The following is a 26251-nucleotide window of genomic DNA, read 5'->3' as shown; positions in this document are numbered from 1 at the left end:
TAGCAGTATCATAACAGATTTACTTGTGTAGCATGAAAGTTTTATCTGTCTCTGTGAAATTGAAAATACACAGAAAAAAATGTGGGAAAAAAAGTACATTTTTCATTCAGATACTGACATGTACTTAGTAGCAAACTAGAAAAGAATAGGCCATAATGGTGTTATATAATTGTGGTTTAGAAAAAAATTAAGTCACTTTGTTTTGCTTTTGTTTTTTGAGAAAGGGTTTGTTTCTCTGTGTATCACTGGATGACCAAACTAGCCTTGAGCTCAGAGATCTGCCTGCCTCTGTCTCCTGAGTGCTGGGGTTAAAGGCATGAGCCACAACCACCTGGCTTTAGTATTATATTTTTATGTTAAATGGAGTTTCTATTTCTGGCTCCAGTGACCATTGGGCAGACCATTGGGCTCAAATTGCCATGTAACCAAGATAATAAAATAGTGACAGTTTAGAGGAGGACTTGGATATTTTACTGACTCAACTGGTGCTATACTATATACTGTATCAGCAATATCTCACAGTTTATCTAAAACATCTATTGTTAATTTTTGGTTTTTGTTATCATTGTTTTTTGAAACAGGATCTCACTATGTGTAGTTCAGGCTGCTCTCAGATCTGGGTAACCAGAAATGGCCTTGAACTTCTGATCCTCCTGCTTCTACTCTCCAAGTATGGGAATTGCAGATTTGTGTCAATGTGCCTAAGTTATTTACAGAACCTTATTGAAGAAAGAAAATTGTTAATAAGTGTTTTATTTTCACTCGCTACTTGTAAAAAATTTTTTTAAAAATATTTTCTTCACTTGTAAACTCATACTAATTTTGATACTTCTTATGTGAGCCCATAGTATCTTCTGTATATTATTAGTTTGCTTTAAGAATATTTTATTCCTATATTGTAATAACTGGCATTACTAACAGGAGATCAATTTGAATGTCCCTTTTTAGATGGGCCATCTTACTCTCGAAGACTATCAGATATGGAGTGTGAAAAATGTTCTTGCTAATGAGTTTTTGAATCTCCTCTTCCAGGTATTTAAGGCAAATGACAGATTTGGGAAGGGTAATGCATACTAGTAATTCTGTTTCTTCCATCATGCACCTGTGTTGGCACATCCAGGCTACAGTCCATGTCTTATAAAACCACATAGGCACATTTATATTGAATTTAATAATGATTATTTTTATTTTTTTAATTTTTTCTTTTAAAATGATGTAAAGGTCATAATGATTTGATATATTTGTATTTTTTAATATTTTCCATTTTTAATGATGGAATAATTTCCATGTAAAACAGCTATGTGAATAAATGAAAATTGGTCTCTTCTTGACAGCTAATATCTAATTGTTATGGATCTAAAATAAATACTACTTTGCCATTGGAGATTTAGAAGTTAGCCTCTGTTTTTAAAAAAGTTAAAAACCAATCAATTAAGTTAAAATTCCTTCAGATATTAATTAGTTTACCAGTTAACAGATTCCTATCTAAAAAGTAAATTTCAGGTAACCATTTGGTTTAATCATTAGCACCCCCCAGAAAAGTGTGATTTTCCTTTTGTTTTTCTCTAGGTATGCCACATAGTTCTGGGGTTAAGACCAGCTACTCCAGAAGAAGAAGGACAAATTATTAGGTAAGTATATAGTTTCTAGGTTTTTTATTACATAGCTAAAATTTCTAATACTTGAATATATTAGTTACTAAGAAACAGTTTGTCTTGCTTTAATTATTACAATAAAGCTGTTTTTTAAAATTACATTAGAGACTAGCATGGTGGCCCCTACTTTTATTCTCAGCACTTGGGAGGCCAAGGCAAGTGGATCTTTGTGAATTAAAAGCCAACCTGGTCTACATAAAGAGTTCTAGGACACTACTGGCTGAGTAAAGAGACACTGTCTCAAAAAAGAAAAGAAAAAAAGCTGAGTTTGGTAGTAGGCACTTTACATTTTAAGTCCCAGCACTGGTAAAGTGGAACTAAGTAAATTTCTGAGTTGGAAGCCAACCTAATCTACTCTAGTGAGTTCCAGGATAGCCAGGGACACACAGAGAAACACTGCCTGAAAAACAAAAATTAGAGGTAGAAAAAACTTTTTAATTATATTCCTAGCAGGTGGGCATTATACTGCAGCCGTCAATTCCAGGCAGATCTCTGAGAGTTTGAGACTATAGCTAGTCAGTCTAAGGCAAGTTTCAGGACAGCCAGGGCTACATAGAGAAATCTTGTCTGGAAAAACAAGCAAATAAATTAACTCCCTAGCTAAGAAACTAGAGTAATCTAAAAGTCAGATTATGTTTGGCATTAAAATTGTATTGGGAATGTCTCTCGGAGGTAAAGAACTTGCAACCTAATAAAATTACCAAAAGAATTTTCAGAACAGCAACAAAAAAAAAGAAAAGAAAAGAAAAAAAGAAAGAAATTTGTTCTAATGGAAGAACTTCTGGAAGAGTAGAAAAAACAACTAACAATTTTATATTTAGCAAAAACCTCTTTTAAATGACTGGTACAGGAATGGGGAGGAGATAAAAGAAGGTAGAAAGGAAAAAGAAATGATTTAGCTTTCCAGTGATTTTTAGATTTGGCTCTAAAACATTCCCTTACAAAGTCACTTAGACTTCATCACAATCTAAAACTTCTGTATCTAAAAGAGCCTAAAAAAATGAAAGCGAATATTAACAAACTATATCTTCCGTAATTCTTTAATAGCCAGAATGTGTAAAGAACTGCTACAACTTGACAAAAAGATAACTGGTTAAAATGTAGAGAACAGGAAAGAAGTTTAGCAGTTGCTACCTCAGGAGACAATCAGTGTCTAGGGGATGCTGTGTGAGGCAAATGGCTTCTCTGTTTAACTGCTGTACCACTTGTTTCCTGTCATCTGACTGGATGTCTGAAACCCTGGGTTCTGTATCTGAAACTCACACACAGGTGCAATGGTACACACACACACACACACACACACACACACAGAGAGAGAGAGAGAGAGAGAGAGATAATAAAAGTTTTAATATTCCACATCCGGGTGTGGGGATGAGAGCAATAACTGTGGAAGAGTAGTCAGTCCATGTCATAATCAAGTATAACAAGAATCCTTATGTTCGGATTTTACATCTGATACCAATTTGGAGTTTTATTTAACTGATTTTTTAATGATTTTAATCAATATCATTTTTATTTTCCAAATTATCAAATGGGTTATAATAAAATTTGTTGATGTATTTTTAGTTATTGAACTTGATACTTATTTTGCTTTGAGTGTTATTCATATATGTCTGTGAGATATAACTAACAAAATAGAGAACTACAAATGGTTAGAGAATGTTTTCATTGCATCAGTGGATATTTTTTTCCATCAGAAATACTCAAATGCTTTTCAGGCACATAGAAAGATAAACAATATAATTAGTTGTTAAGGGAATAAAATCAAAATCACAGTGAAATTCTGGATTTTACCCACTAGGATAGTTTTAAATTTTATTATTTTTAAATTTATTTTTGCTAGCAAAATAAAATAAATAATAATAAAATAAAATAAAATTTTATTTAAAATAAATTTAATTTATTTTAGCTAACTCTATAGTTAGGCTTTATTATTATGTTATTTTTTTCTGTTTTTTAAAACCTTTTGTTGATTTTTTTTTGTTTGTTTCACATCATGAACCCTAGTCCCACTTATCTCCCTGTTCCCTCATATCCACCTTTCACTCTCCCCCCCCAAATAAAAAAACACGCAAATACACAAAAACTAAATAGAACAGAATAATGTATAGAAGCCATCTCATCATGGAAGCTGTAGTGTGTCCATGTGTCCCACAGTATACCCCTCTGTCCACACATCTTCACTTGAAAATAATCATTGCAATGAGTCACTAGTCTGGTTCGAGGTCTCTAGCTTCTGTGACACCATCTATATATCCTCACTGGGAGACCTCTTAGTTATCCTGTTCTTGCTCTCTGTCATGGAGCTCCTGCAACTTTGGATCAACAGGACCTGCCCTTTCATGTACCCCAACAGCTCACAGATGATGTAGATTTTGGGGTGGGACAACTCAAAGCCCAGAATCTGGACCTGGGTGACAGCTGAGCTGATCAGCCCTGGGCTCTCCCTTATCCGTTCCACCAGGGTGAGCTCTCCATCATCTTTCATGCCCTCAGGGGCAGCTCACCCCAACCATGCTTCCAGAGCCAACTCCACTGTACTACCCAGTCAGGCCATGAAGCCCACTCTCCCTAGCACTACAACCAGCCAGCGAGGGTTATTACAGATTTTTTTTTTCCGAACAAAATTTGTATTACATCTTATTTTTGTGAGGAAGGAAAAGTGTGACTTTCAGAGGACAACTTCCAAGAGTCTTTTGTTCTCCCATCATGTAAGTAACTGTTTTAGTGTTCTATTGCTATGACAAAACACATAGCAGGCATGGTACTTAAGCAGTAGCTATGAACTTACATCCTGATTCACAGGTAGCAAGTAGAAAGGGGGAGAAAGACTTATCCAGGTGTAGGCTTTCCAGATCTCAAAGCCCACCCCGAGTGACACACCTCCAACAAAGCCATACCTCCTTATCCTTTTCAGACTTCAATTGGAAATTCAAACATACAAGACTATGGGAGCCATTCTCATTCAAACCATCACGGTCAACAGTTGGCCTCTAAGCTCTGGGAATCTACTTATAACAGTCTTTGTGCTTGGATTTTAGGCCTGTACTACTCCACATGACTTTTCTGTAGTGCTGGAGATCCAAAGTCAGGACTTGTACTTGTTTATTAAGAACTTTATCCACTGAGCTTTTTTCAGCCCCAAACTGTATATGAATGATATTTCATAGTGGCCTGTAAATTTAGATTGACTTACTGGTGGAATAGTGTTCCATTACACTAATTGAAGTGGTGGCAGTCTCTACTGTGAGTACATTTTCTTGATTTGTTTTTCTAATGTCTAAGGAGAGAGGAAATTTTGTAGTGATAAATTGCAATCTTGAATTCAGTTTCAAAATGTTCTTATGTATTGGATTTATTTTGTATATGCAGAGGATGGTTAGAACGAGAAAGCAGGTATGGTCTGCAGCCAGGACACAATTGGTTTATCATCTCCATGCAGTGGTGGCAACAGTGGAAAGAATATGTCAAATACGTGAGTGAAATTCTTGTATATATACACATACACTTCTTAGTAACATTTCCAACTATCAGACTGTAGAACTACTACTATCCAGTAATAAAAATGTGCCAACTTAGACCAAGATTTTAAGGAAAAGGAAATAAATATTTATGAAAATTGTTATGGGGCAGGCTCAATGTATGCATTTCTACACAGATTTTTTTTCTAGTCACCAATCCTATGGAAAAAATAGTGCTTATTTATGTTACATGTTGTTTATGTCATTTAATTCTCACATCTCTGTGAGGAAAATGATATTATATTCATTTTACCTGTGAGGAATTTGGTACTGAGAGAAAAAGAAACATGGATATCTTCCTCAGAGTAGATACCTGGAATCCAGTATAGGAGCTGGTTTTTAAAGTCTATATTGTCAACACATTATATTGTTCTTCACCTTTTCTGTTAAAAATAAAAATTGAAGTAGAAGTTGGGTCATGGTACCACACACTTTTAATCCTAAGCATTTGGGGGGCAGAGTCAGGTGACTCTTTGTGAGTTTTAGGACAGCCAGAACTACATAGACCTTGTCTCAAAATAATAAGAATAATAACAATAACAACAACAACAATAATAATAATAAAGGGTGATGGTGTTTCACACTTTTAATCTCGGCACTCAGGAAGCAGAGGCAGGTAGATCTCTTGAGTTCAAGTTCAGCCTGGTCTACAAAGCAAGTTCTAGGATAGCCAGGGCTATACAGAGAAACCCTGTCTCAGAAAAGAGAGAGGGGAGGAAAGAAGGGAGGGAGGGAGAGGGAAAGAAGAAAAAAGAAAGTAAGTTAGTTGTTGGAAATTAGTAAGTGTTGAATGATTTCTTATTCAAGAAATTTCATTTCAGCTGGGTATGGTGGCTCACTCTTTTTTTCTTAAGTTTTTTTAGATTTATTTATTTGTTATATATAAGTACACTGTAGCTGTCTTCAGACACACCAGAAGAGGGCATCAGATCTCATTACAGATGGTTGTGAGCCACCATGTGGTTGCTGGGAATTGAACTCAGGACCTCTGGAAGAGGAGTCAGTGCTCTTAACCGCTGAGCCATCTCTCCAGCCCCCGGTGGCTTACTCTTATATTCTTGTGGATCTGTGTTTAGAGTTCATGAGTTTGTATATATTTTTTCTATTTGTATTGCTGTTGATAATCAGTTTTAATCCATGTCAGTTAAATAAAAAATGGGTATTATTTCAGTTTTCTTTTTCTTTCTTGAGACTTACTTCATGTCCCACTATGTGATTGGTTTTGAAGAAAGTTTTGGGCTGCTAAAACGAAAGTATAGTGCCTAATGTTTGAGTAGAATGTTTTGTAGATATTTCATAGGTCCATTTTATTTGTGATATTGTTTAACTCCTTAGTTTCTGTTTGGTTTTTGTCTGGATGACTATTGGAGAGAGTGGGGCATTGAAGTCAACCTTGTCACTGGATTAGACTCAATGTGTGATTTTAGATCTAATATATTTAATAGTGTCTCTTATAAAATTAGGTGCCTTGTATTTATATATAAATGAATTATATTATCCTCTTGGTGAATTTTTTTAATGAGTGTATAGTGTTTTTCCCTATCCTGATTAGTTTTCATAAAATAGAAGTCTATTTTATTAAATATTAAAATAACTTTGCCTACTTGTTTCTTAGTTTTGTTTGCTTGGAATACCTTTTTTCATTCTTTTTTCTCTAAGGTAGTATATGTCCTTTATGATGAAGTGTGTTTCTTGGAATCATAAGAAAGATGAATCCTGTATTCTAAACCAATCTGTCTTTTCGTTAGGGAATTGATGTGGTGGTATTTGTGGGCTTTTTTGTTTTTTGTTTTTTGTTTTTTTTTAAACCTCTTTTGGTTCAATGTTCTGAGATTATTCCTTTTTTCCTCTTAGAATGGTTAACCTTCTCTTCAGACTGAAATATTTTTTCTGGTGTCCTATGTAGAGCTAACCTTGTGGATATTAATGTCTTAAATTTGATTTCATGATAAGCTGTTTTTTTTTCTCCTTTGATTGTGACTGTTTTTCTGTATATAATAATCAGGGATGACATTTCTAGCCTTTCAAAGCTTGTTTATTGGTACAGTCTTTTCTCACTGATAAGTATATGTGACTATATTATATGAATATATTGGGGGCATTAAGATTAATTCTTTGAGGGGTTGGGAAAATGGCTCAATAGTTAAGAACACTCTAACTTTGCTACCATAGGACCTAGGTTCAATTCCCATGTCCCACATGACAATTTACAACCATCTATAACTCCAGTTTCAAAGAATTCCACACCCTTCTCTAACCTACAGGGGCACAAGAGTTAAACAGACACATGGAGGCAAAACACCCATACACATAAAATATAATAGAATACTTCTTTAAAAAATTAATCTTTTAATAGCTACATACTTGTCAGATTGTTAAATTTGGGTTCTCTATGGTTTTAGGATGCCAACCCTGTTGTGATTGAGCCTTCATCTGTTCTAAATGGAGGAAAATTTACATTTGGAACAGCAGCACATTCTGTAGAACACGGAGAAGATAGAATCAGTAACAACCTTAGCTATATGAATACCACAGAAGAAAAATACTCAGACAACATTTCTTCTGCATCTGAAGCCTCAGAGTCTACTGGCAGTGGTAAGTATGGCTTGGCTCCTATGGGGCTCAGTAATGTTCTTGACACAGATTCTCATGTAACCCAGACTAGCCTTGAACTTGCTCTGTAGAGGTCCTGAGGAGGATCTTGAACTTCTGAAACTCCTGCTTTTACTTTGTAAGTACTGGGATTACAGGCATGTACTGCCACAATCATGCTTCAATTCAAAGAAATACGTTTTGAATGAAGTGGTTAATTATAAAATTCTTGGAAGTTTTACAGCTTTTTAAGTAAACTTATAATTTCTCAATATGAAAGTCTTTACCTTTCATTTGCCAAGGCATATTGCTATTTAATCTGCTTTGCCAATAAATTCAGTATAGTGAAAACAGATTTTAAGAAAATAAAATTACCAGTCTCTAGAACTCTTTAACTATAAACATGCCTTCATTAGATTCGGGTCTTCATCAGACTGGCTCAGCACCTCAGTCCAGAATTTTGGAGGCTATTTTGTTAAAATACCATGTTAACACTTTCCATAATTCCCTTCTATCATCTGTATTTATCTGAAACTTAATGGTTCTGTTTTTACCAGAAAGATAGTTTGGTACTGCCGAGATACATCCAATTGAGAATGATTCCTCTTAATTGCCTACAAATTAACAAAACTCTCAACCATATACTGTCTTTATTTTCTCTTCTGACAATTTCTGCCCTTTTCTGTGAGAGTAGTAAGCAAACTGGCCGAGCTAGCATTCTCCTTCATTCTGTAGAGCGTCTACTGCGTACTGTTTCTCTTCCCTGTCCGACACTGCAGAGATCATTTAGCACTTCCCAAAGTATTATGCTCTGCTTTAACACCACATTTCATTCTCATATTTTCTCTCCATCAGATGTGCTAATAACTTCATGGTCTATTATGAATCTTAGTAGAAGCCTTTGCCCACCTTCTAAAAGAAACAAGATTATTTCTTTTTTTAAAAAGATTTATTTACTTTATTTATATGAGTACACTGTAGCTATCTTCAGACACACCAGAAGTGGGCACCGGATCCCATTACAGATGGTTGTGAGCCACCATGTGGTTGCTGGGAATTGAACTCAGGACCTCTGGAAGAACAGTTGGTGCTCTTAACTACTGAGCCATCTCTCCAGCCCACAAGATTATTTCTTAATGCTAAATTTCTGTCTGATATGTATTTTATTATATATTATATTGATTATATTATATTGCTACCCACAAATAAAAGTTTACAAAGCAGTTGATGACTAGAATGTTTACCAAAGATTAACATGTAGTTCAATTGAAATATTTTAAAAAATCAGGTTCACACTCCGCCCTCATCATTCATTTTTCTCTGTGTATTTTCCTATTATAATACCTTTAATCCCAGCACTGTGAAGCAGAGGCAGGCAAATTTCTATGAGTTCAAGGCCAGCCTAGTGTACAGAGTAAGTTCCAGAACAGCCAGGACAACACAGAGAAAACCTGTCTCAAAAAACAAAAACAAAACAACAAGAAAAAAGACACTGGGTCTGGTAGTACATGAACCCTTTAATAGGAGTAGTTGGCAGGTAGATCTCTGAGTTCAAGGCCTAGTGTACATAATGTGAGTGCCAGGCTAGCTAGAGGTATATAGTGAGACCTTGTCTTAGAAAAAGGAAAGAGAGGAAGAGGAATTTAGAGGTTTTCTAATGCTGTTTTTGCCAAGAATATTTGAAATAATGCTTGCAATAGAAGAATTTTAGGGCTGGCCTGCTCTCCTTCCTTCCTTTCTTCCTGTAGAAGATTCTATATTCTAGAAAGGTGGGCAAATATTTGCACCTGGTAACATTTTTGAGAACTCTAATCCTATTACTATCTTTTGTCTAGTAAAGAATACATCTGTCCTCTCTACCATATATTTATCAAAATGGTTTAGTGATACACCAGAATAATAGCATTGACACAGTGCAATGACATTTGAGTTTGTATCTTCAAACCTATGTATATATAAAAACAAAAAATAAGAAAATCCATTATTGTTTTGTTTTGTTTCTTGATAGGCTTTCTGTATTCTGCCACACCAGGGGCAGATATGTGCTTTGCGAGGCAACATAACACTTCTGACAATAACAACCAGTGTTTGCTAGGAGCCAATGGGAATATCCTTCTGCACCTTAATCCTCAGAAGCCAGGAGCTATTGATAACCAACCACTAGTAACTCAGGAACCAGTAAAGGTAGGTGTTTGGCATCAAATCCTATTGTTCTCTAACAAGTAGCCATTAAATTTCAGAGGTTTTAGCATAAAAGAAGGCATTGTTGTTCATCTAGTTTAGCCTCTTGTAGGTGTGATGTCTTCTCATAGTGAATCTCTATAAGAGAATATAGAACCCTGGCTGTCCTGGAACTTGCTGTGTAGACCAGGCTTACCTGGAACTCAAAGAGATCTACCTGCCTTTGCCTTCTAAGTGCTAGCACTAAATGCATGTGCCACCATATCCAGCCCAGAGTTCCTTCTTAAATAGTCCATTGGAAAGTAAAACCTGAGAAAATCGTATTTTCCCAAGGTTGTTCTGGGGATGTAGCTCAGTGGCAGTTACCTTGTTTTTACAGTACAGGATCCACCAAAAAAATTTAAAAGTATTTTTCAACAATATTAAACTAGGAAGTAACATGAATTTGTTCTATGTCTAGATTTTTTTGATGTCCAAGAGACTATAAAATTAAAACTCAATACTTAAATTTAATATTTTCCTAAGGCTACATCATTAACACTAGAAGGGGGACGATTAAAACGAACTCCACAGCTAATCCATGGAAGAGATTATGAAATGGTTCCAGAACCTGTGTGGAGAGCACTTTATCATTGGTATGGATCAAACCTGGCCCTCCCTAGACCAGTAAGTATAGCTAATTGTGCCTCATATACGGGCTAGTCATAGAAGGATGTGCATGAGGGTGTGTGTGCTGTATGAAGGCCAGAGGTTAATATTTTTTTTCTGTGTGAATTTTCCTAGTCACAATTTAGTTCTTACTTTATGGTAGTAGAGTACTCAAAACCTGTTCAAATTATTTGAACAAAACCTATAGGTCCCTTTACATTTTATTTATTCAGTTAATATTTAGGTTTTAGGAGGGTATTAAAATACAGTTCTTATTTTTCTCCACCCCCTTTTCTTCCTCCAACTCCTCCTACAAACACTCAACTTCACTCTAAACTCTGGGCCTCTTCCTCCCCAATTGTTATTTACAGGCATGTTCATCTTAGTGCTTATGCATACTCTAGGGCGTGGGTGCATGTGTGCATGCATGTGCATATGTGTATCCTGCTTAGCACATTAAATGTTGCATTGCATGATTTTAGAGCTGACTACTTAGTGTTTAATAGCCAACTAGCAACCTCATCCATGGTGGAAAACATTTTTCTCTCTTATAGCTTTTTTTTTTTTTTTTTTTTTTTTTTTGCCTATAGTTCTTTTGTCTAGGGTGGGGTGGGGATGCTTAATTTTTCCTTCCATGTTAGCATGTCTTGGCATTGTCATCCTCTGCCTCTCTGCCTCTCTGCCTGAGCACTGGGATTAAAGGTATGTGCTACTACACCTAGCTTAGAAAACTTTTTTTAAAGGAGTATACATACATACATACATACATACATACACACACATATATATATAAAAATTTCTTAAATACTCATAAAATAAAAATAGTTTTAAAAACTACCAAAAGGGACTAGAGAAATGATGGTTCAGAGTGTAGGAGCACTTAACTATTCTTTCAGAAGACTGGGTATGTTTTCTTAACTACATGGCAGCTAACAGCCATCTGAATCTGTAGTTCCAGAGGATCTGATGCCTTCTTCTGGCTTATGCACTCACCAGGCTCACATATAATATATATATACATACAGGCAAGCAAAGCAATCATACACATAAATCTATAGAACTTTTGAATAGCTTAAGTTTGATTAAAGGGTTTTATTTCTTTTAGAATCATCACTACTTTTTTATCTTTCATTAAAATAGGTAATCAAGAATAGCAAAACGGACATCCCAGAACTAGAATTATTTCCTCGCTATCTTCTCTTCCTTCGACAGCAGCCTGCCACACGGACACAACAGTCTAACATCTGGGTGAATATGGGTATGATGAGCCTAAGAATGTTTCCTCAGCATTTGCCTAGAGGTAATTTAAGAATGCAGCAAGAATACCATGCATTTCCTTAAAAATAAACTGAAAAATCACATTGCTCAAAGTTTGGTGCCACTGTGCTAATATATGTCATCTGCTTTTATACAGAATCAGTAAATTACTTGTGAGCTTAGATCTGTGGTCATGCACAAGATTGGATGGGGATAGAGGCAAACTGTTAGGAGCAAACTAAGACATTACTAACTTTCTTGCTTTTTTCCTTCCTTCCTTCCTTCATTCTTAGGTTATAAGCTTTTGAAAAATAAATAAAATAGATCTTACATACTTTTTTGTTTTTTAGGTAAGCCATTGTAAATTGTCATTATAACTAAGCTGCAGTTCACTGATAATTGAATGGTCTTTTTAGCCTCACTCTAATTTATTGAAGTAGTCTCTTCTGAAGTAGTTTAATTTTCTCATGCTCTACGAATGTTTTGTAAGAGACATATTACAGAGCAAAAAAGTTTATTTCAAAATGAAAATGATACATTTGCTTTGAATTTTGAGAGGTTTTGTTGTGTATTGGTTGGTTTTTTGTTTTTGTTATTTTGGGGTGTTTGTTCTTCTTTCTTCTTTTTTTTTTTTTTTTTTTGTAATGGTGATGAATGTTAAACCCAGGCCTTACATATGCTAGATATCTGTCTATCACTTAGTCACATCCCCAGCCAAATACTGTAGCTTTGAAAAATGCCAAGCTATTCCTCAAGAAAGGAGGAGAGAGTCCAAATCAATCCCTCCCCCCCACCCCCACAACACATCCTCAGCCAGGTCTGGTGGCACACACCTTGAATCCCAGCAATGAGGAGGCAGAGGCAGGTAAATCTCTCTGAATTCAAAGACAGCCTAGTTTATATACCAAGTTCCAGGCCACTGAAAGCCATGTAGTGAGACCTTGTCTCAAAGTAGACAAGACAGATAAAATGTTTCTCTTAATACATACCATTTTTAAGGTTTCCCTTTGATTTTGAGCTAAAGTTGGATTTTATCGATGAAGAATACTTGTGTACTTTTTTCTTGCAAATATTTGAAATTACTTTTCAGTAACAAAACAGTAAAAAATTTGAGCTGGCTAGATGTCTCTATAGGTAAAACATTGTCCATCAAGTCTGACAACCTGCATTTGCTCTCCAGACCCACATGATAGAAGGTGAAAACTAACTTCTAAGTCATTCTCTGACCTTTCCATGCACACCTGGTGCACTTGAACATACATAGATACATACTAAATAAATAAATGTAAAGTAAAATTTTAAATTAATTAATTTACAGAATCTCAGGCAGTGTGTAATGTTGTTAGAATGTTTTAACTGTCTCTAACCTACACTACCACTCCTGTGTAAGTACTAGCTCCTCTGGGAGTTTGAACAAGGTGGCTCTATGGTTAAAAGCATTTGTTGTTCTTGAAGAAGACCCAGGTTCACTTCCCAGCACCCACATGATGCCACACAGCTATCCCTAACTCCAGTTCTGAGGGTTCTGACACCTCTTCTAATCTCTATAAGTACCAGGCACACATACATGTGTACATTTAATAAAACACTCATAACACATAAAATAAAAATAAATCTTTTTTAAAAGACTACATTCACATAGAATATAAAAATGATTTCACACATTGTTCGGTAACAACTAGAACAAAACAGTGTTCATTATCTAACTAAAGTTTGTCTTTTGAAGAACTGTCAAAATCGAGAACAATGAAACAGAATTTATGAAACATTCTTAGTTTAATTTTCTGGTAAATGGAAATGTTAGCATACCTTCCATGGCACCCATAGCATGTCTTCTTTGATTTTCTTTGAAAGATAACATGAAAGGCAAGATGCGTTGTTGCATTTTTAGTAAGTATTTGTAACTCTTGTGCTGATCCTAGATTTTTGCTGCTTCTGTAAATTCCTGATTTGCTGGTTCTCTTCAAAAGCAAAAAATTATGCATAAGTGGCTGTCTTGCTTAATGAGCTAAACTTTGTAGACTCTAGAATTCAGTTTTTCTTTTTGTGCCCTAGGACAGTGGAGATTGGCTGGGGCACTGTGCTTGCTGGTGCTTCTGAATCCTAGAGTGGGATAGTTCTGATGTTCCACATTTCTTAATTTGAAATTTTATTCCTGACTAATTATGAAATCAATCATTAATCATTTTGAATTTTATAAAACTGCTTTCTTGCTGTAATCTTAAAATTAATCCTCTGACGTATAATTGGAGAAATCTGTTCTTTTGTTTTAAGAGTTATTCTTTGCTTGCTAATAGAAAAATATTTGCTTTACTATGTGTGAAAAATTGTGGTTGAGTTCTTACATGATATGTATCTTGGTCAAATACTCAATTATTACTGTATTCACTAGACTTTTTAAAAATTACTCCTTTCAAAGTAGGAAGTATATAAACCTTTCCATGGCTGTGATAAAACTTAGGGTTAAATCATTCCTTAGATGGCTTTTCAGCCTCCTAGCTGAATAAGTTCTTCTTAGAAGATCTTAAAAAGAAAATGATGGTTAATAATTAAGGACTGACTAAAAACATATTTCATGAGAGAGGAAAAAATATTGAATGGGTTAAAAAAAATGACCTGGAATTCATGTACTCCAGCAGTTAAGTTTTTACTTTTCTTTGAGTTACTTAGCAAAATCTAGCCTCTTAAGGGCAGAGATGACCATTGTAAACTACAGCTTTTGACTAGATTTTTGACTAAGCAGTTGGCTAGTACTTAGTACATTTTTATAACCTGGCTTTGCTTTCCACAGTGCCTTGTCATTCTTTCACTTCATGTTTTAACCGTACCCAGACTTAGCGTATTTAGTGTATGTGTATGTAGAGTCCTCAGATCAGTCCTCTAAGAGTCTGAGAGACAACTAATGCCAGTCTTTTCATTTCTATCTTGAGTACTTTAGAAATATAAGATCGTAATCTTGCTGCTATATTGGGTAGGCAAAGATGATTTCCTTCTATTTTCCAACAGAATAATTGTTTAGTCACAAAAGTTTATTGGCTTCATTTAAAAATACTATCTGGCCATATATAGCCTGTACAACTTTTTTTTTAAGGTTTATTTTATTTATATGAGTACACCATTGCTGTCTTCAGACACACCAAAAGAGGGCATCAGATCCCATTACAGATGGTTGTGCACCATGGGTCCAGCCCCACCACTTTCTTTTATATGTGGTAGCAATCAGTGACAGAGAGTGATGGGATTAGTAGTTCTGAATTTTAAAGTCTAGATTAAGTGAACTCAGCTAACTATGGAGTTCAAATTCCATTCTTTTTCAGCCACTCTTGCTCTTCATTTTATTTTATTTTTCACTTCTGGGCATTAAACCCAGGTTTTTAACACAAGCTAAGGAAGCATTTTATTTCTGAGCTAAATCCCCAGCCCCCTCCCAATTCTTAAGTAGATTCTATTTTATTTTGCTATTGAGTATAACCATATTGAGGACAGCCATATATGTTGATATCAGTTTTTTATCAGCATGGATTCTTGGGATCCAACTATGTTGGTTATTTAAATCTGTCCCATTATTGTTGTTTTTCAGAATTGAAGCGTTAAGATACTTGGGTATCCTGTTTTCTCAAACAGCCTCCTACTTCGGTTTTTTTTAGATAGGGTCAGACTGACCTTTATGTAACTGATAAAAGACTCTGAACTCAGTTCTTTTATGCTGTGGTTACATGCCTATCCATGTTCAGGCTTTTTATAGTATTCTTTATAAAATTATTAAATCTATACTACTTATTACTCATCATTATTTCCTAAATCACTTTGGTCAACCGTTGCTGAGGCTAATGTGTTATGTTTGTTTGTCTATTTGTTTTTTATGTCTCTCTTTTCCCTTATGGTGATTATTATAACTATAGGAAATGTACCCTCTCCAAATGCTCCTCTAAAGCGGGTGTTAGCCTATACAGGCTGTTTTAGTAGAATGCAAACCATCAAGGAAATTCATGAATATCTGTCTCAAAGGCTTCGTATTAAAGAGGAAGATATGCGACTTTGGCTATACAATAGTGAGGTAAGCTTCTCAGAGTCATGAAAAATCTGATGTTAAAATCATGGTGGGATTATAGTTCAGTGGTAGAGCATTTGTCCACTATATGCTAGCCTATGGGTTTTAAAAAGAGTTAAATTATAGTTCGTAAACATGAGAGTTTGTATGTAGTAGTTATGCTAAATGCCATGTCTTGGAATATCAGTGAAAACTTTAGACTTTTAAGTTGTGCATATATGCATGCAAACATTTGTCTCCTGAGATTGTGACAGTTGATCAACATGAACTGTACCATCTTAAAAAGATTGCTGTTGCATTATAAAGGAATAGCAAATTGATTTTACATTGTATTTTACCTACATGTATGTCTGTTACATGCCTGGTGCTCATGGAATCCAGAAGAGATGATCTAGAGTTATAGAGGGTTGTAAACGATCATATAGGTGCAGGGAATGGAACCCTGGTAATTTGCAAAGAAAAACAAGTGCTCTTAACCACTGAACTATCTCTTTAGCCCAATTTTTTTTAACCTAAATAGATTTCTTGTTAGATTTGTTTTGAAGTTGTTTATACACATTAAAAATACAAAGTACATAGTAAAAATTCTTCATTTTCATCTCTAACCTTTGTCTTCCTTAGAGGCAATGCTATCAAATGCTTTTATGTTTTTTCCAGTATTTCATTATTGCTTATACTCTGAAGCTAGTTCAAAAGTATAGTTTTCCCAGTTCACTGTTCCCTAGAACATTCTTTTTTATGTCCTACTTTAGTCACCACTGAGAAACATAGTCATACAGTAATTAAAAGAACAGTTTATGTGACCAAGAAAGGAAAATTATTAGCAACAGGTAAATTCTGTTGCAAGTTACAAAGTCACATTGCCAGGAATTAAATTCTGACTTTGCCACTTTGTGCAACTGAGGCAAGTCACTTAATGCTCGATTCCCCAGTTTTCACAGAAAGGAGAAATGAAGATTTCTTTTCTGTAAGTCCTATAGTCTCAGTGAACTTTGGTCTTTGATTACCTCTCTACTCCCTACAAATATTAGGTAAAATTTTGTTTCAACAACATGAGAACATTTTTTAAATGGTAGAACATATTATTCCTTCACTTTGGCACCTAAACTATAGATTTGAACAACTAAATATCTGTAACATGAATTATGTAAGTGCAAAGGAATAGTAATTGTCAATTCATTTTTATTATTGGATTTGTTTCAAAATAACAAACACATTTCCCCCTCTACAGAACTACCTGACTCTTCTGGATGATGAAGATCATAGGTTGGAATATTTGAAAATCCAGGATGAGCAGCACCTGGTAATTGAAGGTACAAAATGGAAATGTGCATATGTATTAGACTGGGGAAGCAGCTATGGCTGCAGTACTGTATATGAGGGAGGGTTTGGTTTTGTTTATGGGATTTTTGGTAGGTTTGGCGTGGTGGTTTGGCTTGGTATTTATTTTTGGGTTTTTTTTTTTTTTTTTTTTTTTTTTTTTTGGAGATAGCGGATAGCCCAGTTTGTCCTTGAACTCACAGAATAGATGAGGAAAATCTGTGACTTCTGATCCTCTTGCCTCTGCCTCTTGATGATGGCATAGAGTTTTAGTTTAGGGTAAAATTTTAAAGAATCACTTGCTAGAAATCCCATCTTAAAATTTCTTCAAGATATTATTACATTTTTTTTTATGTTAAAGTAGACCCTCAGGACTTCTAGAATCTAGAATCTGCTAGATTTTTTTCAAAAGAAGAACAGTCTGACTATTTGTAGTCTTAGGCTGACCTGAGGAAAGGAAAATGTGGATGGCAACAAGTATATACAGTTGCAAGTTGATGAAGTTTTATAAAATTTTCAGACTATCACTTTAAGTTTCAATGAATATACCAATATTTTAGGATACTGGAGATTGATCCTAGGGCATCACACATGTGAGGCATCCTGCTATATTTTGTTCTAAGCTCCTCTCTTAGACTTCCATTATCCATCAGCACTGACCCCTCACCAACAGTGTGATTTCCCCATTCAGCCATGGGCTGAATGGTGGTGTTGGGCACATTGGCACATTGGTGTTGTTGAAATTGTGCTATATCTTTCCCCATAACATCTCATGAAAATACTGCTAGGTGCGATTACCTCAATCAGTGATTGTAAGTTTAACAAAAAGGTTTTCTTAATTCTGATGTTTGGAAAATTTTACTATATCTAAGCTTGATGTACTTTTGTTGTTGGATGGTTAATGTTAGGGTTCATATGTGCTCAGCCCAGGGAGTAGCACTGTTAGAAGGTGTAGCCCTGTTGGAGTAGGTGTGTCACTGTGGATATGGGATATAAGACCCTCACTCTAGCTGCCTGGAAGTTAGTCTTCCACTAGCAGCCTCCAGATGAAGATGTAGAACTCTCAGCTCCTCCTATACCATGCCTGCCTGTATATTTCCATGTTCCTATCTTGATCATACTGGACTAAACCTCTGAACCCATAAACCAGCCCCAATTAAATGTTGCTTTTTATAAGACTTGCATTGGTTCAGCAGTAAAACCCTAACTAAGACAGTTCAATGTAACTTTTCTTTAAGTTGGTAATTGAAGTAGTACATTATAACTTTAAGGTGCCCAGAAGAAAGAGTAGCAATGAACAAACTATAATAATGTGTGAAGATGTGATGATAAAATCCACTACTTTGTATACAAACCTTAAAAAAAACAAATCAATGAAAAAAAGTAATACTGTAGCTCAATTAGTAGAATGCTTACCTAGTGTACATTAATTTTATTACTGCACCATGTAAAATCAGCTATAGTGTTGTGTTCCTGTAATCCCAGCACTCAGGAAGTGAAGACTGATTAACTTTGGCTACAAATAGCAAGTTTGAGACCAGCCTGGGCTACATGAAACACTCAAAAGATAAAAAGTCTTACAGTGGTTTCAGGGCTAGTTACTAAAATATTCTTGGTTTTTTTTTTTTTTTTTTGCTTAAGTTCTGACTTAGCAGTAACTTTTGTAACATAGAACTTGAATGAATATGAATTGTTTGAATAATAAATTAATATATTCCAACTTGTCTTTCTAGTTCGAAACAAAGATATGAGTTGGCCTGAAGAAATGTCCTTTATAGCAAACAGTAGCAAAATAGATAGACATAAAGGTAAGTGAGTATCTTATTTTTATAGTCTTATTTGTTGTAGCTGAAGATATTCTCAATATGTCATCTAGGCTGTGCTTTAACACTTGATCCTCCTCCTGCCCCTGAAAAGCTAAGATTACAGGTGTTTGTCACCAAACCTGGCTGAGAGACAGTTCTAAACTTACTTGGATTTTGTTCTTGTTGCGTAAACTCTGTCAAGTTATTTTTCAGATTTCTTTCTCACTCTGAAAATAAATACTTTATATACCAGATGATATACTTCTGGTGGTGATATACTTTTGTAACCCGCACTTTTGAGATGAAGCAACATTCTAGACCAGCCTGGGCTCACAGTAAGACCCTGTCTTCAAACAAAATTAGTAAGAGCCAGGAATGTGTCTCAGATGATAAAGTGCTTATCATACAAGTGTGAGAACCCAAATTCAGATCACTAGTGCCCATGTAAAAGTTCAGGCACTGTAGTATACACTTGTAATCTCAGTAGTGGGGAGACAAAAATAGGACCCTTGGCTGGGTAGCCCAGCCAATAAGGGAGCATAATTTTTATAACCTTGTCATAAAAAGTAAAATGTAGATGCTATTGAGGAAGAAAACCACATCGAACTCTGGTCTTCAAAACAGTGTCTGGTAGGAAATGTTAAGGTGTTGTATTACATACATAAAATCCTCAAAGAATAATTTTTTTAATTTTTAAATTTTATTTTTTTACTTTATGTGTATGGGCTTTTGAATGTTATATCTGTGCACCACAGGTATGCCTGGTACCCTCAGGGTTCAACATTAGTATATCTTTGGGTCTGGACAGTTGTGAATCTCTACATGGGTGCTAAGAATCAAAACCAGGTACTCTGGAAGAGCAGCAAGTGCTATTAACTACTGTACCAATCCTCAAAGAATAAGTTATATAGTTAGTTAGTTACTTGGACCACCCCTCAAAGTTAGGTTGGTTCGGTTTTTTTGAGACAGGGTTTTTTCTGTGTATCCCTTGCTGTCCTGAATCTCATTATGTAGGTCAGAATGACCTTGAACTCAGAAATTAGTTTAGCTCCACCTCCCAAGTGCTGAGATTAAAGCATGCACACTCACTGCCTGGCTTTATTTTTTTTTTTAATTGTTTTAAATTTCTTTTTCTTTTTAAATCTAAGATTTTACTATATGACCCAGAGTACATGATTTTTCCAGAGCAACCTCCCTAGTACTAGGATCACCGGTGTGTACAAACATGCCCAACATAAAAACATCCTTGGAGAACTTAACTGTAGGGTGTTTTTCTTGTCTTAAACAGGATCATATATTGAACTCCTAATCCTCTTGCTCCTACCTCCCAAGTATTGGGATTATGCATGTGTGCTACCATGATTAACATGAGATACCAGCAGCCACAATAAACAATTCTAGGTCACAGATGAGCAAGGATCATCATGCTTGGCAAAGCACGCTATGAAAAACTTACATAAAATACTCAGATTCAATATTTTTAAATGATAAGCACCATTTATCTGACTAAAATGATTTTTTGAATGACAGTGTTGAAAAGTGTGGTAGCACATGCCTATAATGCTAGTACATGGAGGGTTAATGCAGAGGGTTTCTAGTTTGAGGCCAGCTTCTGCTATTCAGTAAGTTTCTGTCCAGAAAAAGGATAGAAAAACCAGAATAACTAAATTGAATACAAATAACCATTCCATAGAATATTACTATTGCTAGGCTTTTGTCTCATATTATTTGTTGCAGTTCCCACAGAAAAGGGCGCCACAGGTCTGAGTAACCTGGGAAACACATGCTTCATGAACTCAAGCATCCAGTGTGTTAGTAACACACAACCACTGACACAGTACTTTATCTCAGGGAGACATCTTTATGAACTCAACAGGTAATCTTTTAACTCACTGGCAGTTTACCTTTTGTAGCTTTGATCTTAATCTAGTATTGGCTTAAATCTCCACTTCATTTAACCTTAAGGAGGAAATGTTGTGCCATTGCTTTATCAAATATGAAATAAAGACCTATTTTGTGCCCACATAATTGTGAACTATGGCAATAAATATTTCTCTGAAACTTCTAGGACAAATCCCATTGGTATGAAAGGCCATATGGCTAAATGCTATGGTGATTTGGTGCAGGAACTTTGGAGTGGAACTCAGAAGAATGTTGCCCCCTTAAAGCTTCGGGTAAGCAGACTAAAAATACTGTGAAAATGTGTAATTCCTTAATTGTTCTTTTATTACCTTTATTACATTTTCTCTGTTTAGCTTTTTAAATAATTTTAAAAATTCTTTCACTAAGTGTAACCTAGATACCCAATATTTGTATGTGTTCAAGTAAATGGAAAATTCAATTGTGTATATAGTTAACAAGAAGAAAAGATAAAAGAAATAGTCCCTTTTTGAGATATTGTTCATATTACAAACTTACCAACTGCTTTCTTTGTATGAAGGGAAAACCCTTTTGGTACTCTTTGGCTACTAACATTGCTAAGTTGTTTGTAAAGCCTGAAAGTTAAACACTATGCTCTTAGGCCTCTAACAGTAAAAGCTAAAACAAGACGAGTAGGTAAATAGAAGAAAACATTTATATAGACTAGGAAATCTTTCAGTGTGAGGAATTGCCATTTTACCATTTCTATAAATATAAATTAAGAGCAGTTTGCTTCAGTAGTGTCTTACGGTTTTATTGCTGTTTTGAGACATCATGACCACAACAACTCTTACAAAGGAAAACTTTAATTGGAGCTGATTGACAATTTAGAGGTTTAGTCCAGTATCATCATGGTGGGAAGCATAGTAGCATGCAAGCAGACACAGTGCTGGAGAAGGAGCTGGGAGTTCCATGTCTCTATCCAAAGGCAGCAGGAAGAGAGAGCAACATTGAGCCTGGCTTAAGCTTCATCAGAGCCCGCCCCCAGGGACACATTTTCTCCAACAAGGCCACACCCTCTAATAGTGCCACTCCCTGTGAGTTTATGGGGACCATTTTCATTCCTGGTACCACAAATAGTATCATTGGCCAAAATGCCTCTTATTTTTTTGGTCACTTGAGATTAAAGTTACAATAAACTCTTATCTAGAACTTGTTTGTGAAATAAAGGAAGACTTAATATTGTGTCATTTATTTTCTTTCTGATGCTTTTCTATGATTAAATTATGGAACATGATCATTTTAAATTTTATAGGATAGGAAATAGTGACAGTTCTCATTTTTATAGTGGACCATAGCAAAATATGCTCCCAGGTTTAATGGGTTCCAGCAGCAAGACTCCCAAGAACTTCTGGCTTTCCTCTTGGATGGTCTTCATGAAGATCTCAACCGAGTCCATGAGAAACCATATGTGGAACTAAAAGACAGTGATGGCCGACCGGACTGGGAAGTAGCTGCAGAGGTTTGTTAGTTTTAAGTGTCATTGTTTCCTTTTTTTCTTACAACTTTATTTTAAAAAACAGATACATGTACAGATTTTTAAAGGCATTTTGGCATAAGACTATATGAATATATTTTTGTCAGTACTTGATTTTTTTTAAAGGTTTGATAGTATGCATTGAAATCTTACTAGTTATAATAAGCATAAAGTACATGTAAAACAAAACATAACATGGAAATAGTCAAAGTTTTTGTGGTGTGTATAGATTAAACAATGATAAATACCAAAAATTGCCACAAGGCTACCTTTTTTTTTTAATTTTAAAAAACAAAGATAAATGTACAAATTTTCAGCATTTTTGCATAAAAGTATACGAATACATTTTTTAAGGTTGTAGTTGAGTATTTGTGGGTACATATACATACACATATGTATATATGTAACAATAATATAGGAAAAGAGGTTATTAATTTGAGGAGATAGGAGAGACTAGGAGGGGCTGTAGGGAGGAAAGGGGCTGTGATACAGTACTATTTTAATTAAAATATATTCTTTTTGTTGTTGTTGAACTTCACTCAGTCTGTGAGTTGTTTCTGGGATGTTCAGAGCTTTCTGGGGTTAATATTCCATTATCAGTGACTGTATATTATGTCTGTTCTTTTGTGACTGGGTTATCTCACTCAGGATAATATTCTCTAGATGCATCCATTTTCTTAAGAATTTGTTAAGTCATTGTTTCTCATAGCTGAGTAGTACTCCATTGTGTAAATGTACCACAATTTTTGTATCCATTCATCTACTGAAGGACATCTGGGTTCTTTCCAGCTTCTGGCTATTATAAATAGGGCTGATATGAACATTGTGGTACACGTATCTTTGTTGTATGTTGGAGCATCTCTGGGGTAAATGCCCAGAAGTGGAATAACTTCAGGTAGTACTATCTATGTCCATTTTTCTGAGGAACCGCCAGACTGATTTCCAGAGTGGTTGTATCAGTTTACAACCCCACCAACAGTGGAGAAGTGTTCTTTCTCCACATCCTCGCCAGCATCTATTGTCATCTGAGTTTTGGATCTTGGCCAATCTGGCTGGTGTAAGGTGGAATCTCAGGGTTGTTTTGATTTGCATTTCCCTGATGGCTTAGGATGTTGAGCACTTCCTTAGATGTTTCTCAGCCATTTGATATTCCTTGATTGGGAACTTTTTGTTTAAGTCTGTACCCCATTTTTAATAGGGTTGTTTAATTCTCTGGTGTCTAGTTTTTTGAGTTCTTTGTATACCTTGGATATTAGGCCTCTATCTGATGTGGGGTTGGTAAAGATCTTTTCCCACTCTGTTGGCTGCCGTTTTGTTTTCTTGACAGTGTCTTTAGCCTTACAGAAACTTTGTAATCTCATTAAGTCCCATTTGTCAATCTTTGACCTTAGAGCTCGAGCCATTGATGTTCTGTTCAGGAAATTTTCTCCTGTGCCTATGAGTTCTAAGGTTTTCCCTACTTTCTCATCTAATAGTTTCAGTGTACCTGGTTTAATGTGGAGATGTTTGATCCACTTACACTTGAGCTTTGTACAAGGAGATAAGAAAGGGTCTATTTTCATTCTTCTGCATGCTGAGTGCCAGTTGGACCAACACCATTTGTTGAATAAGCTATCCTTTTTCCATTGAATGTTTACAGCTCCTTTGTCAAAAATCAGGTGACCATATACGTGAGGGCTCATTTCTGGATCTTCTATTCTATACCATTGATCCATGTGCCTATTTCTGTACCAGTACCATGCAGTTTTCAGCACAATTGCCTTGTAATATAGCTTGAGGTCAGGGATAGTGATTCCCGCAGATGTTTTCTTGTTGTTGAGGATGGATTTCGCTATTCTAGGTCTTTTGTTATTCCAGATGAAATTGCACATTGCTCTTTCCAACTCAATGAAGAACTGGGTTGGAATTTTGATGGGGATTGCATTGAATCTGTAGATTGCTTTTGGTAAGATGGCCATTTTTAAAATGTTGATCCTTCCAATCCATGAGCATTGGAGGTCTTTCTATTTTCTGAGATCTTCCTCAATTTCCTTCTTTAGAGGTTTGAAGTTCTTGTCATACAGGTCCTTCACTTGCTTAGTTAGAGTCACACCAAGGTATTTCATAGTTTTTGTGACTATTGTGAAAGGTATCTTTTCCCTAATTTCTTTCTCCACATGTTTGTCCTTTGAATATAGGAAGGCTATTGATTTGTTTGAGTTAATTTTATATCCAGCCACTTTGCTGAACTTGTTTATCAGCTGTAGGAGTTCTCTGGTGGAAGTTGTGGGGTCGCTTAAGTACACTATCATGTCATCTGCAAATAGTAATGTTTTTACTTCTTTCTTTCCAATTTGTATCCCTTTGATTTCCTTTTGCTAATTGCTCGGGCCAGGATTTCCAGTACTATGTTGAATAAGTAGGGGGAGAGTTGGCAGCCTTGTCGAGTCCCTGATTTTAGTGGGATTGCTTCAAGTTTCCCACCATTAAGTTTGATGTTGGCTGTTGGTTTGCTGTATATTGCTTTTATTATGTTTAGGTATGGGCCTTGGATTCTTGTTCTTTCTGAGACTTTTAACATAAAGTGGTGTTGGATTTTGTCAAATGCTTTCTCAGCATATAGTGAGATAACCATGTGTTTTTTTTTTCCTTTGAGTTTGTTTATATGGTGGATTACATTGATGGATTTCCTTATATTAAACCATCCCTGCATCCCAGGAATGAAGCCTACTTGATCATGGTGAATGATTGTTTTGATGTGTTCTTGGATTCGGTTTGCAAGGATTTTGTTGAGTATTTTTGCATCAATGATCATAAGTGAGATTGGTCTGAAGTTCTCTATCCTTGTAGGGTCTTTGTGTGGTTTAGGAACGAGGGTTATTGTAGCCTCAAAAAATGAGTTAGGTAGTGTTCCATCGGATTCTATTTTGTGGAATAGTTTGGAGAGTATTGGTATTATGTCGTCAATAAATGTCTGATAAAACTCTGCACTGAACCCATCTGGACCTGGGCTTTTTTTGGTTGGGAGGCTTTTGATGACTGCTTCTATTTCTTTAAGTGTTATGGGATTATTTAGATGGTTTACCTGGTCCTGGTTTAACTTTGGTATCTTGTATCTGTCTAGGAATTCTTCTTAGCTCTTGAGTTATTAATGATTTAAGGTCTAGGTGTACCCCACTCTGAGAGGGTGCTATACGCTTACTGTTTTTTGGTTTTTGGTTTTTTTTTTTTGTTTTTGTTTTTTGTTTTGTTTTGTTTTGTTTTGTTTTCTAAGAAGGGCTGGGGCTTTCACTTTTTGGCCTTTTCTTTTTTGAGCTTCAAATGGTCTGTGAGTTGTTTCTTGGGTGTTCAGATCTTTCTGGCGCTAGTATTCAATTATCACTGACTGCATATTATGTCTGTTTTTTGTGACTGGGTTATCTCACTCAGGATGATATTCTCTAGATCCATCCATTTTCCTAGGAATTTCATAAAGTCATTGTTTCTAGTAGCTGAGTTGTACTCCATTGTGTAAATATACCACAATTTTTGTATCCATTCATCTACTGGAGGACATCTGGGTTCTTTCCAGCTTCTGGCTTTTATAAATAAGGCTGCTATGAACATGGTGGAGCATGTGTCCTTATTATATGTTGTAGCATCTTTGGGGTATATGCCCAGAAGTGGAATTCAGGTAGTACTTTGTTCAGTTTTCTGAGGAACCACCAGTTTGATTTACAGAGTGGTTGTACCAGCTTGCAATCCCACCAACAGTGGAGAAGTGTTCCTCTTTCTCCACATCCTCAACAGCATCTGCTGTCATCTGAGGTTTTGATCTTAGCTATTCTGACCATTGTGAGGTGGAA

The 26251-nt window shown here is 35.6% G+C and overlaps 1 protein-coding gene across 3 annotated transcripts in view; it reads left to right on the top strand.

Moving 5' to 3' along the window:
* The window catches only part of USP32 (ubiquitin specific peptidase 32), a 127314-nt gene that overhangs the window by 62810 nt on the left and 38253 nt on the right, over nucleotides 1-26251 (top strand). For 2 of the 3 annotated variants that reach the window (XM_080922201.1, XM_080922200.1), the window contains exons 10-22: nucleotides 949-1032; nucleotides 1570-1631; nucleotides 5028-5130; nucleotides 7579-7771; nucleotides 9777-9952; nucleotides 10475-10615; nucleotides 11738-11897; nucleotides 15757-15911; nucleotides 17137-17218; nucleotides 18959-19033; nucleotides 20768-20906; nucleotides 21099-21204; nucleotides 22239-22412. In XM_080922201.1, coding sequence (XP_080778327.1) covers nucleotides 949-1032; nucleotides 1570-1631; nucleotides 5028-5130; nucleotides 7579-7771; nucleotides 9777-9952; nucleotides 10475-10615; nucleotides 11738-11897; nucleotides 15757-15911; nucleotides 17137-17218; nucleotides 18959-19033; nucleotides 20768-20906; nucleotides 21099-21204; nucleotides 22239-22412 — 1650 coding nt within the window. The remainder of the gene's footprint in view (nucleotides 1-948; nucleotides 1033-1569; nucleotides 1632-5027; nucleotides 5131-7578; nucleotides 7772-9776; nucleotides 9953-10474; nucleotides 10616-11737; nucleotides 11898-15756; nucleotides 15912-17136; nucleotides 17219-18958; nucleotides 19034-20767; nucleotides 20907-21098; nucleotides 21205-22238; nucleotides 22413-26251) is intronic. The other variant, XM_080922202.1, reaches the window with a different exon arrangement.

Source organism: Micromys minutus, assembly GCF_963924665.1.
Source record: "Micromys minutus genome assembly, chromosome: 10".
Taxonomy (NCBI): domain Eukaryota; kingdom Metazoa; phylum Chordata; class Mammalia; order Rodentia; family Muridae; genus Micromys; species Micromys minutus.
The sequence above is the reverse complement of the archived record's forward strand: the minus strand, read 5'-3'. Positions and strand labels throughout refer to the sequence as shown.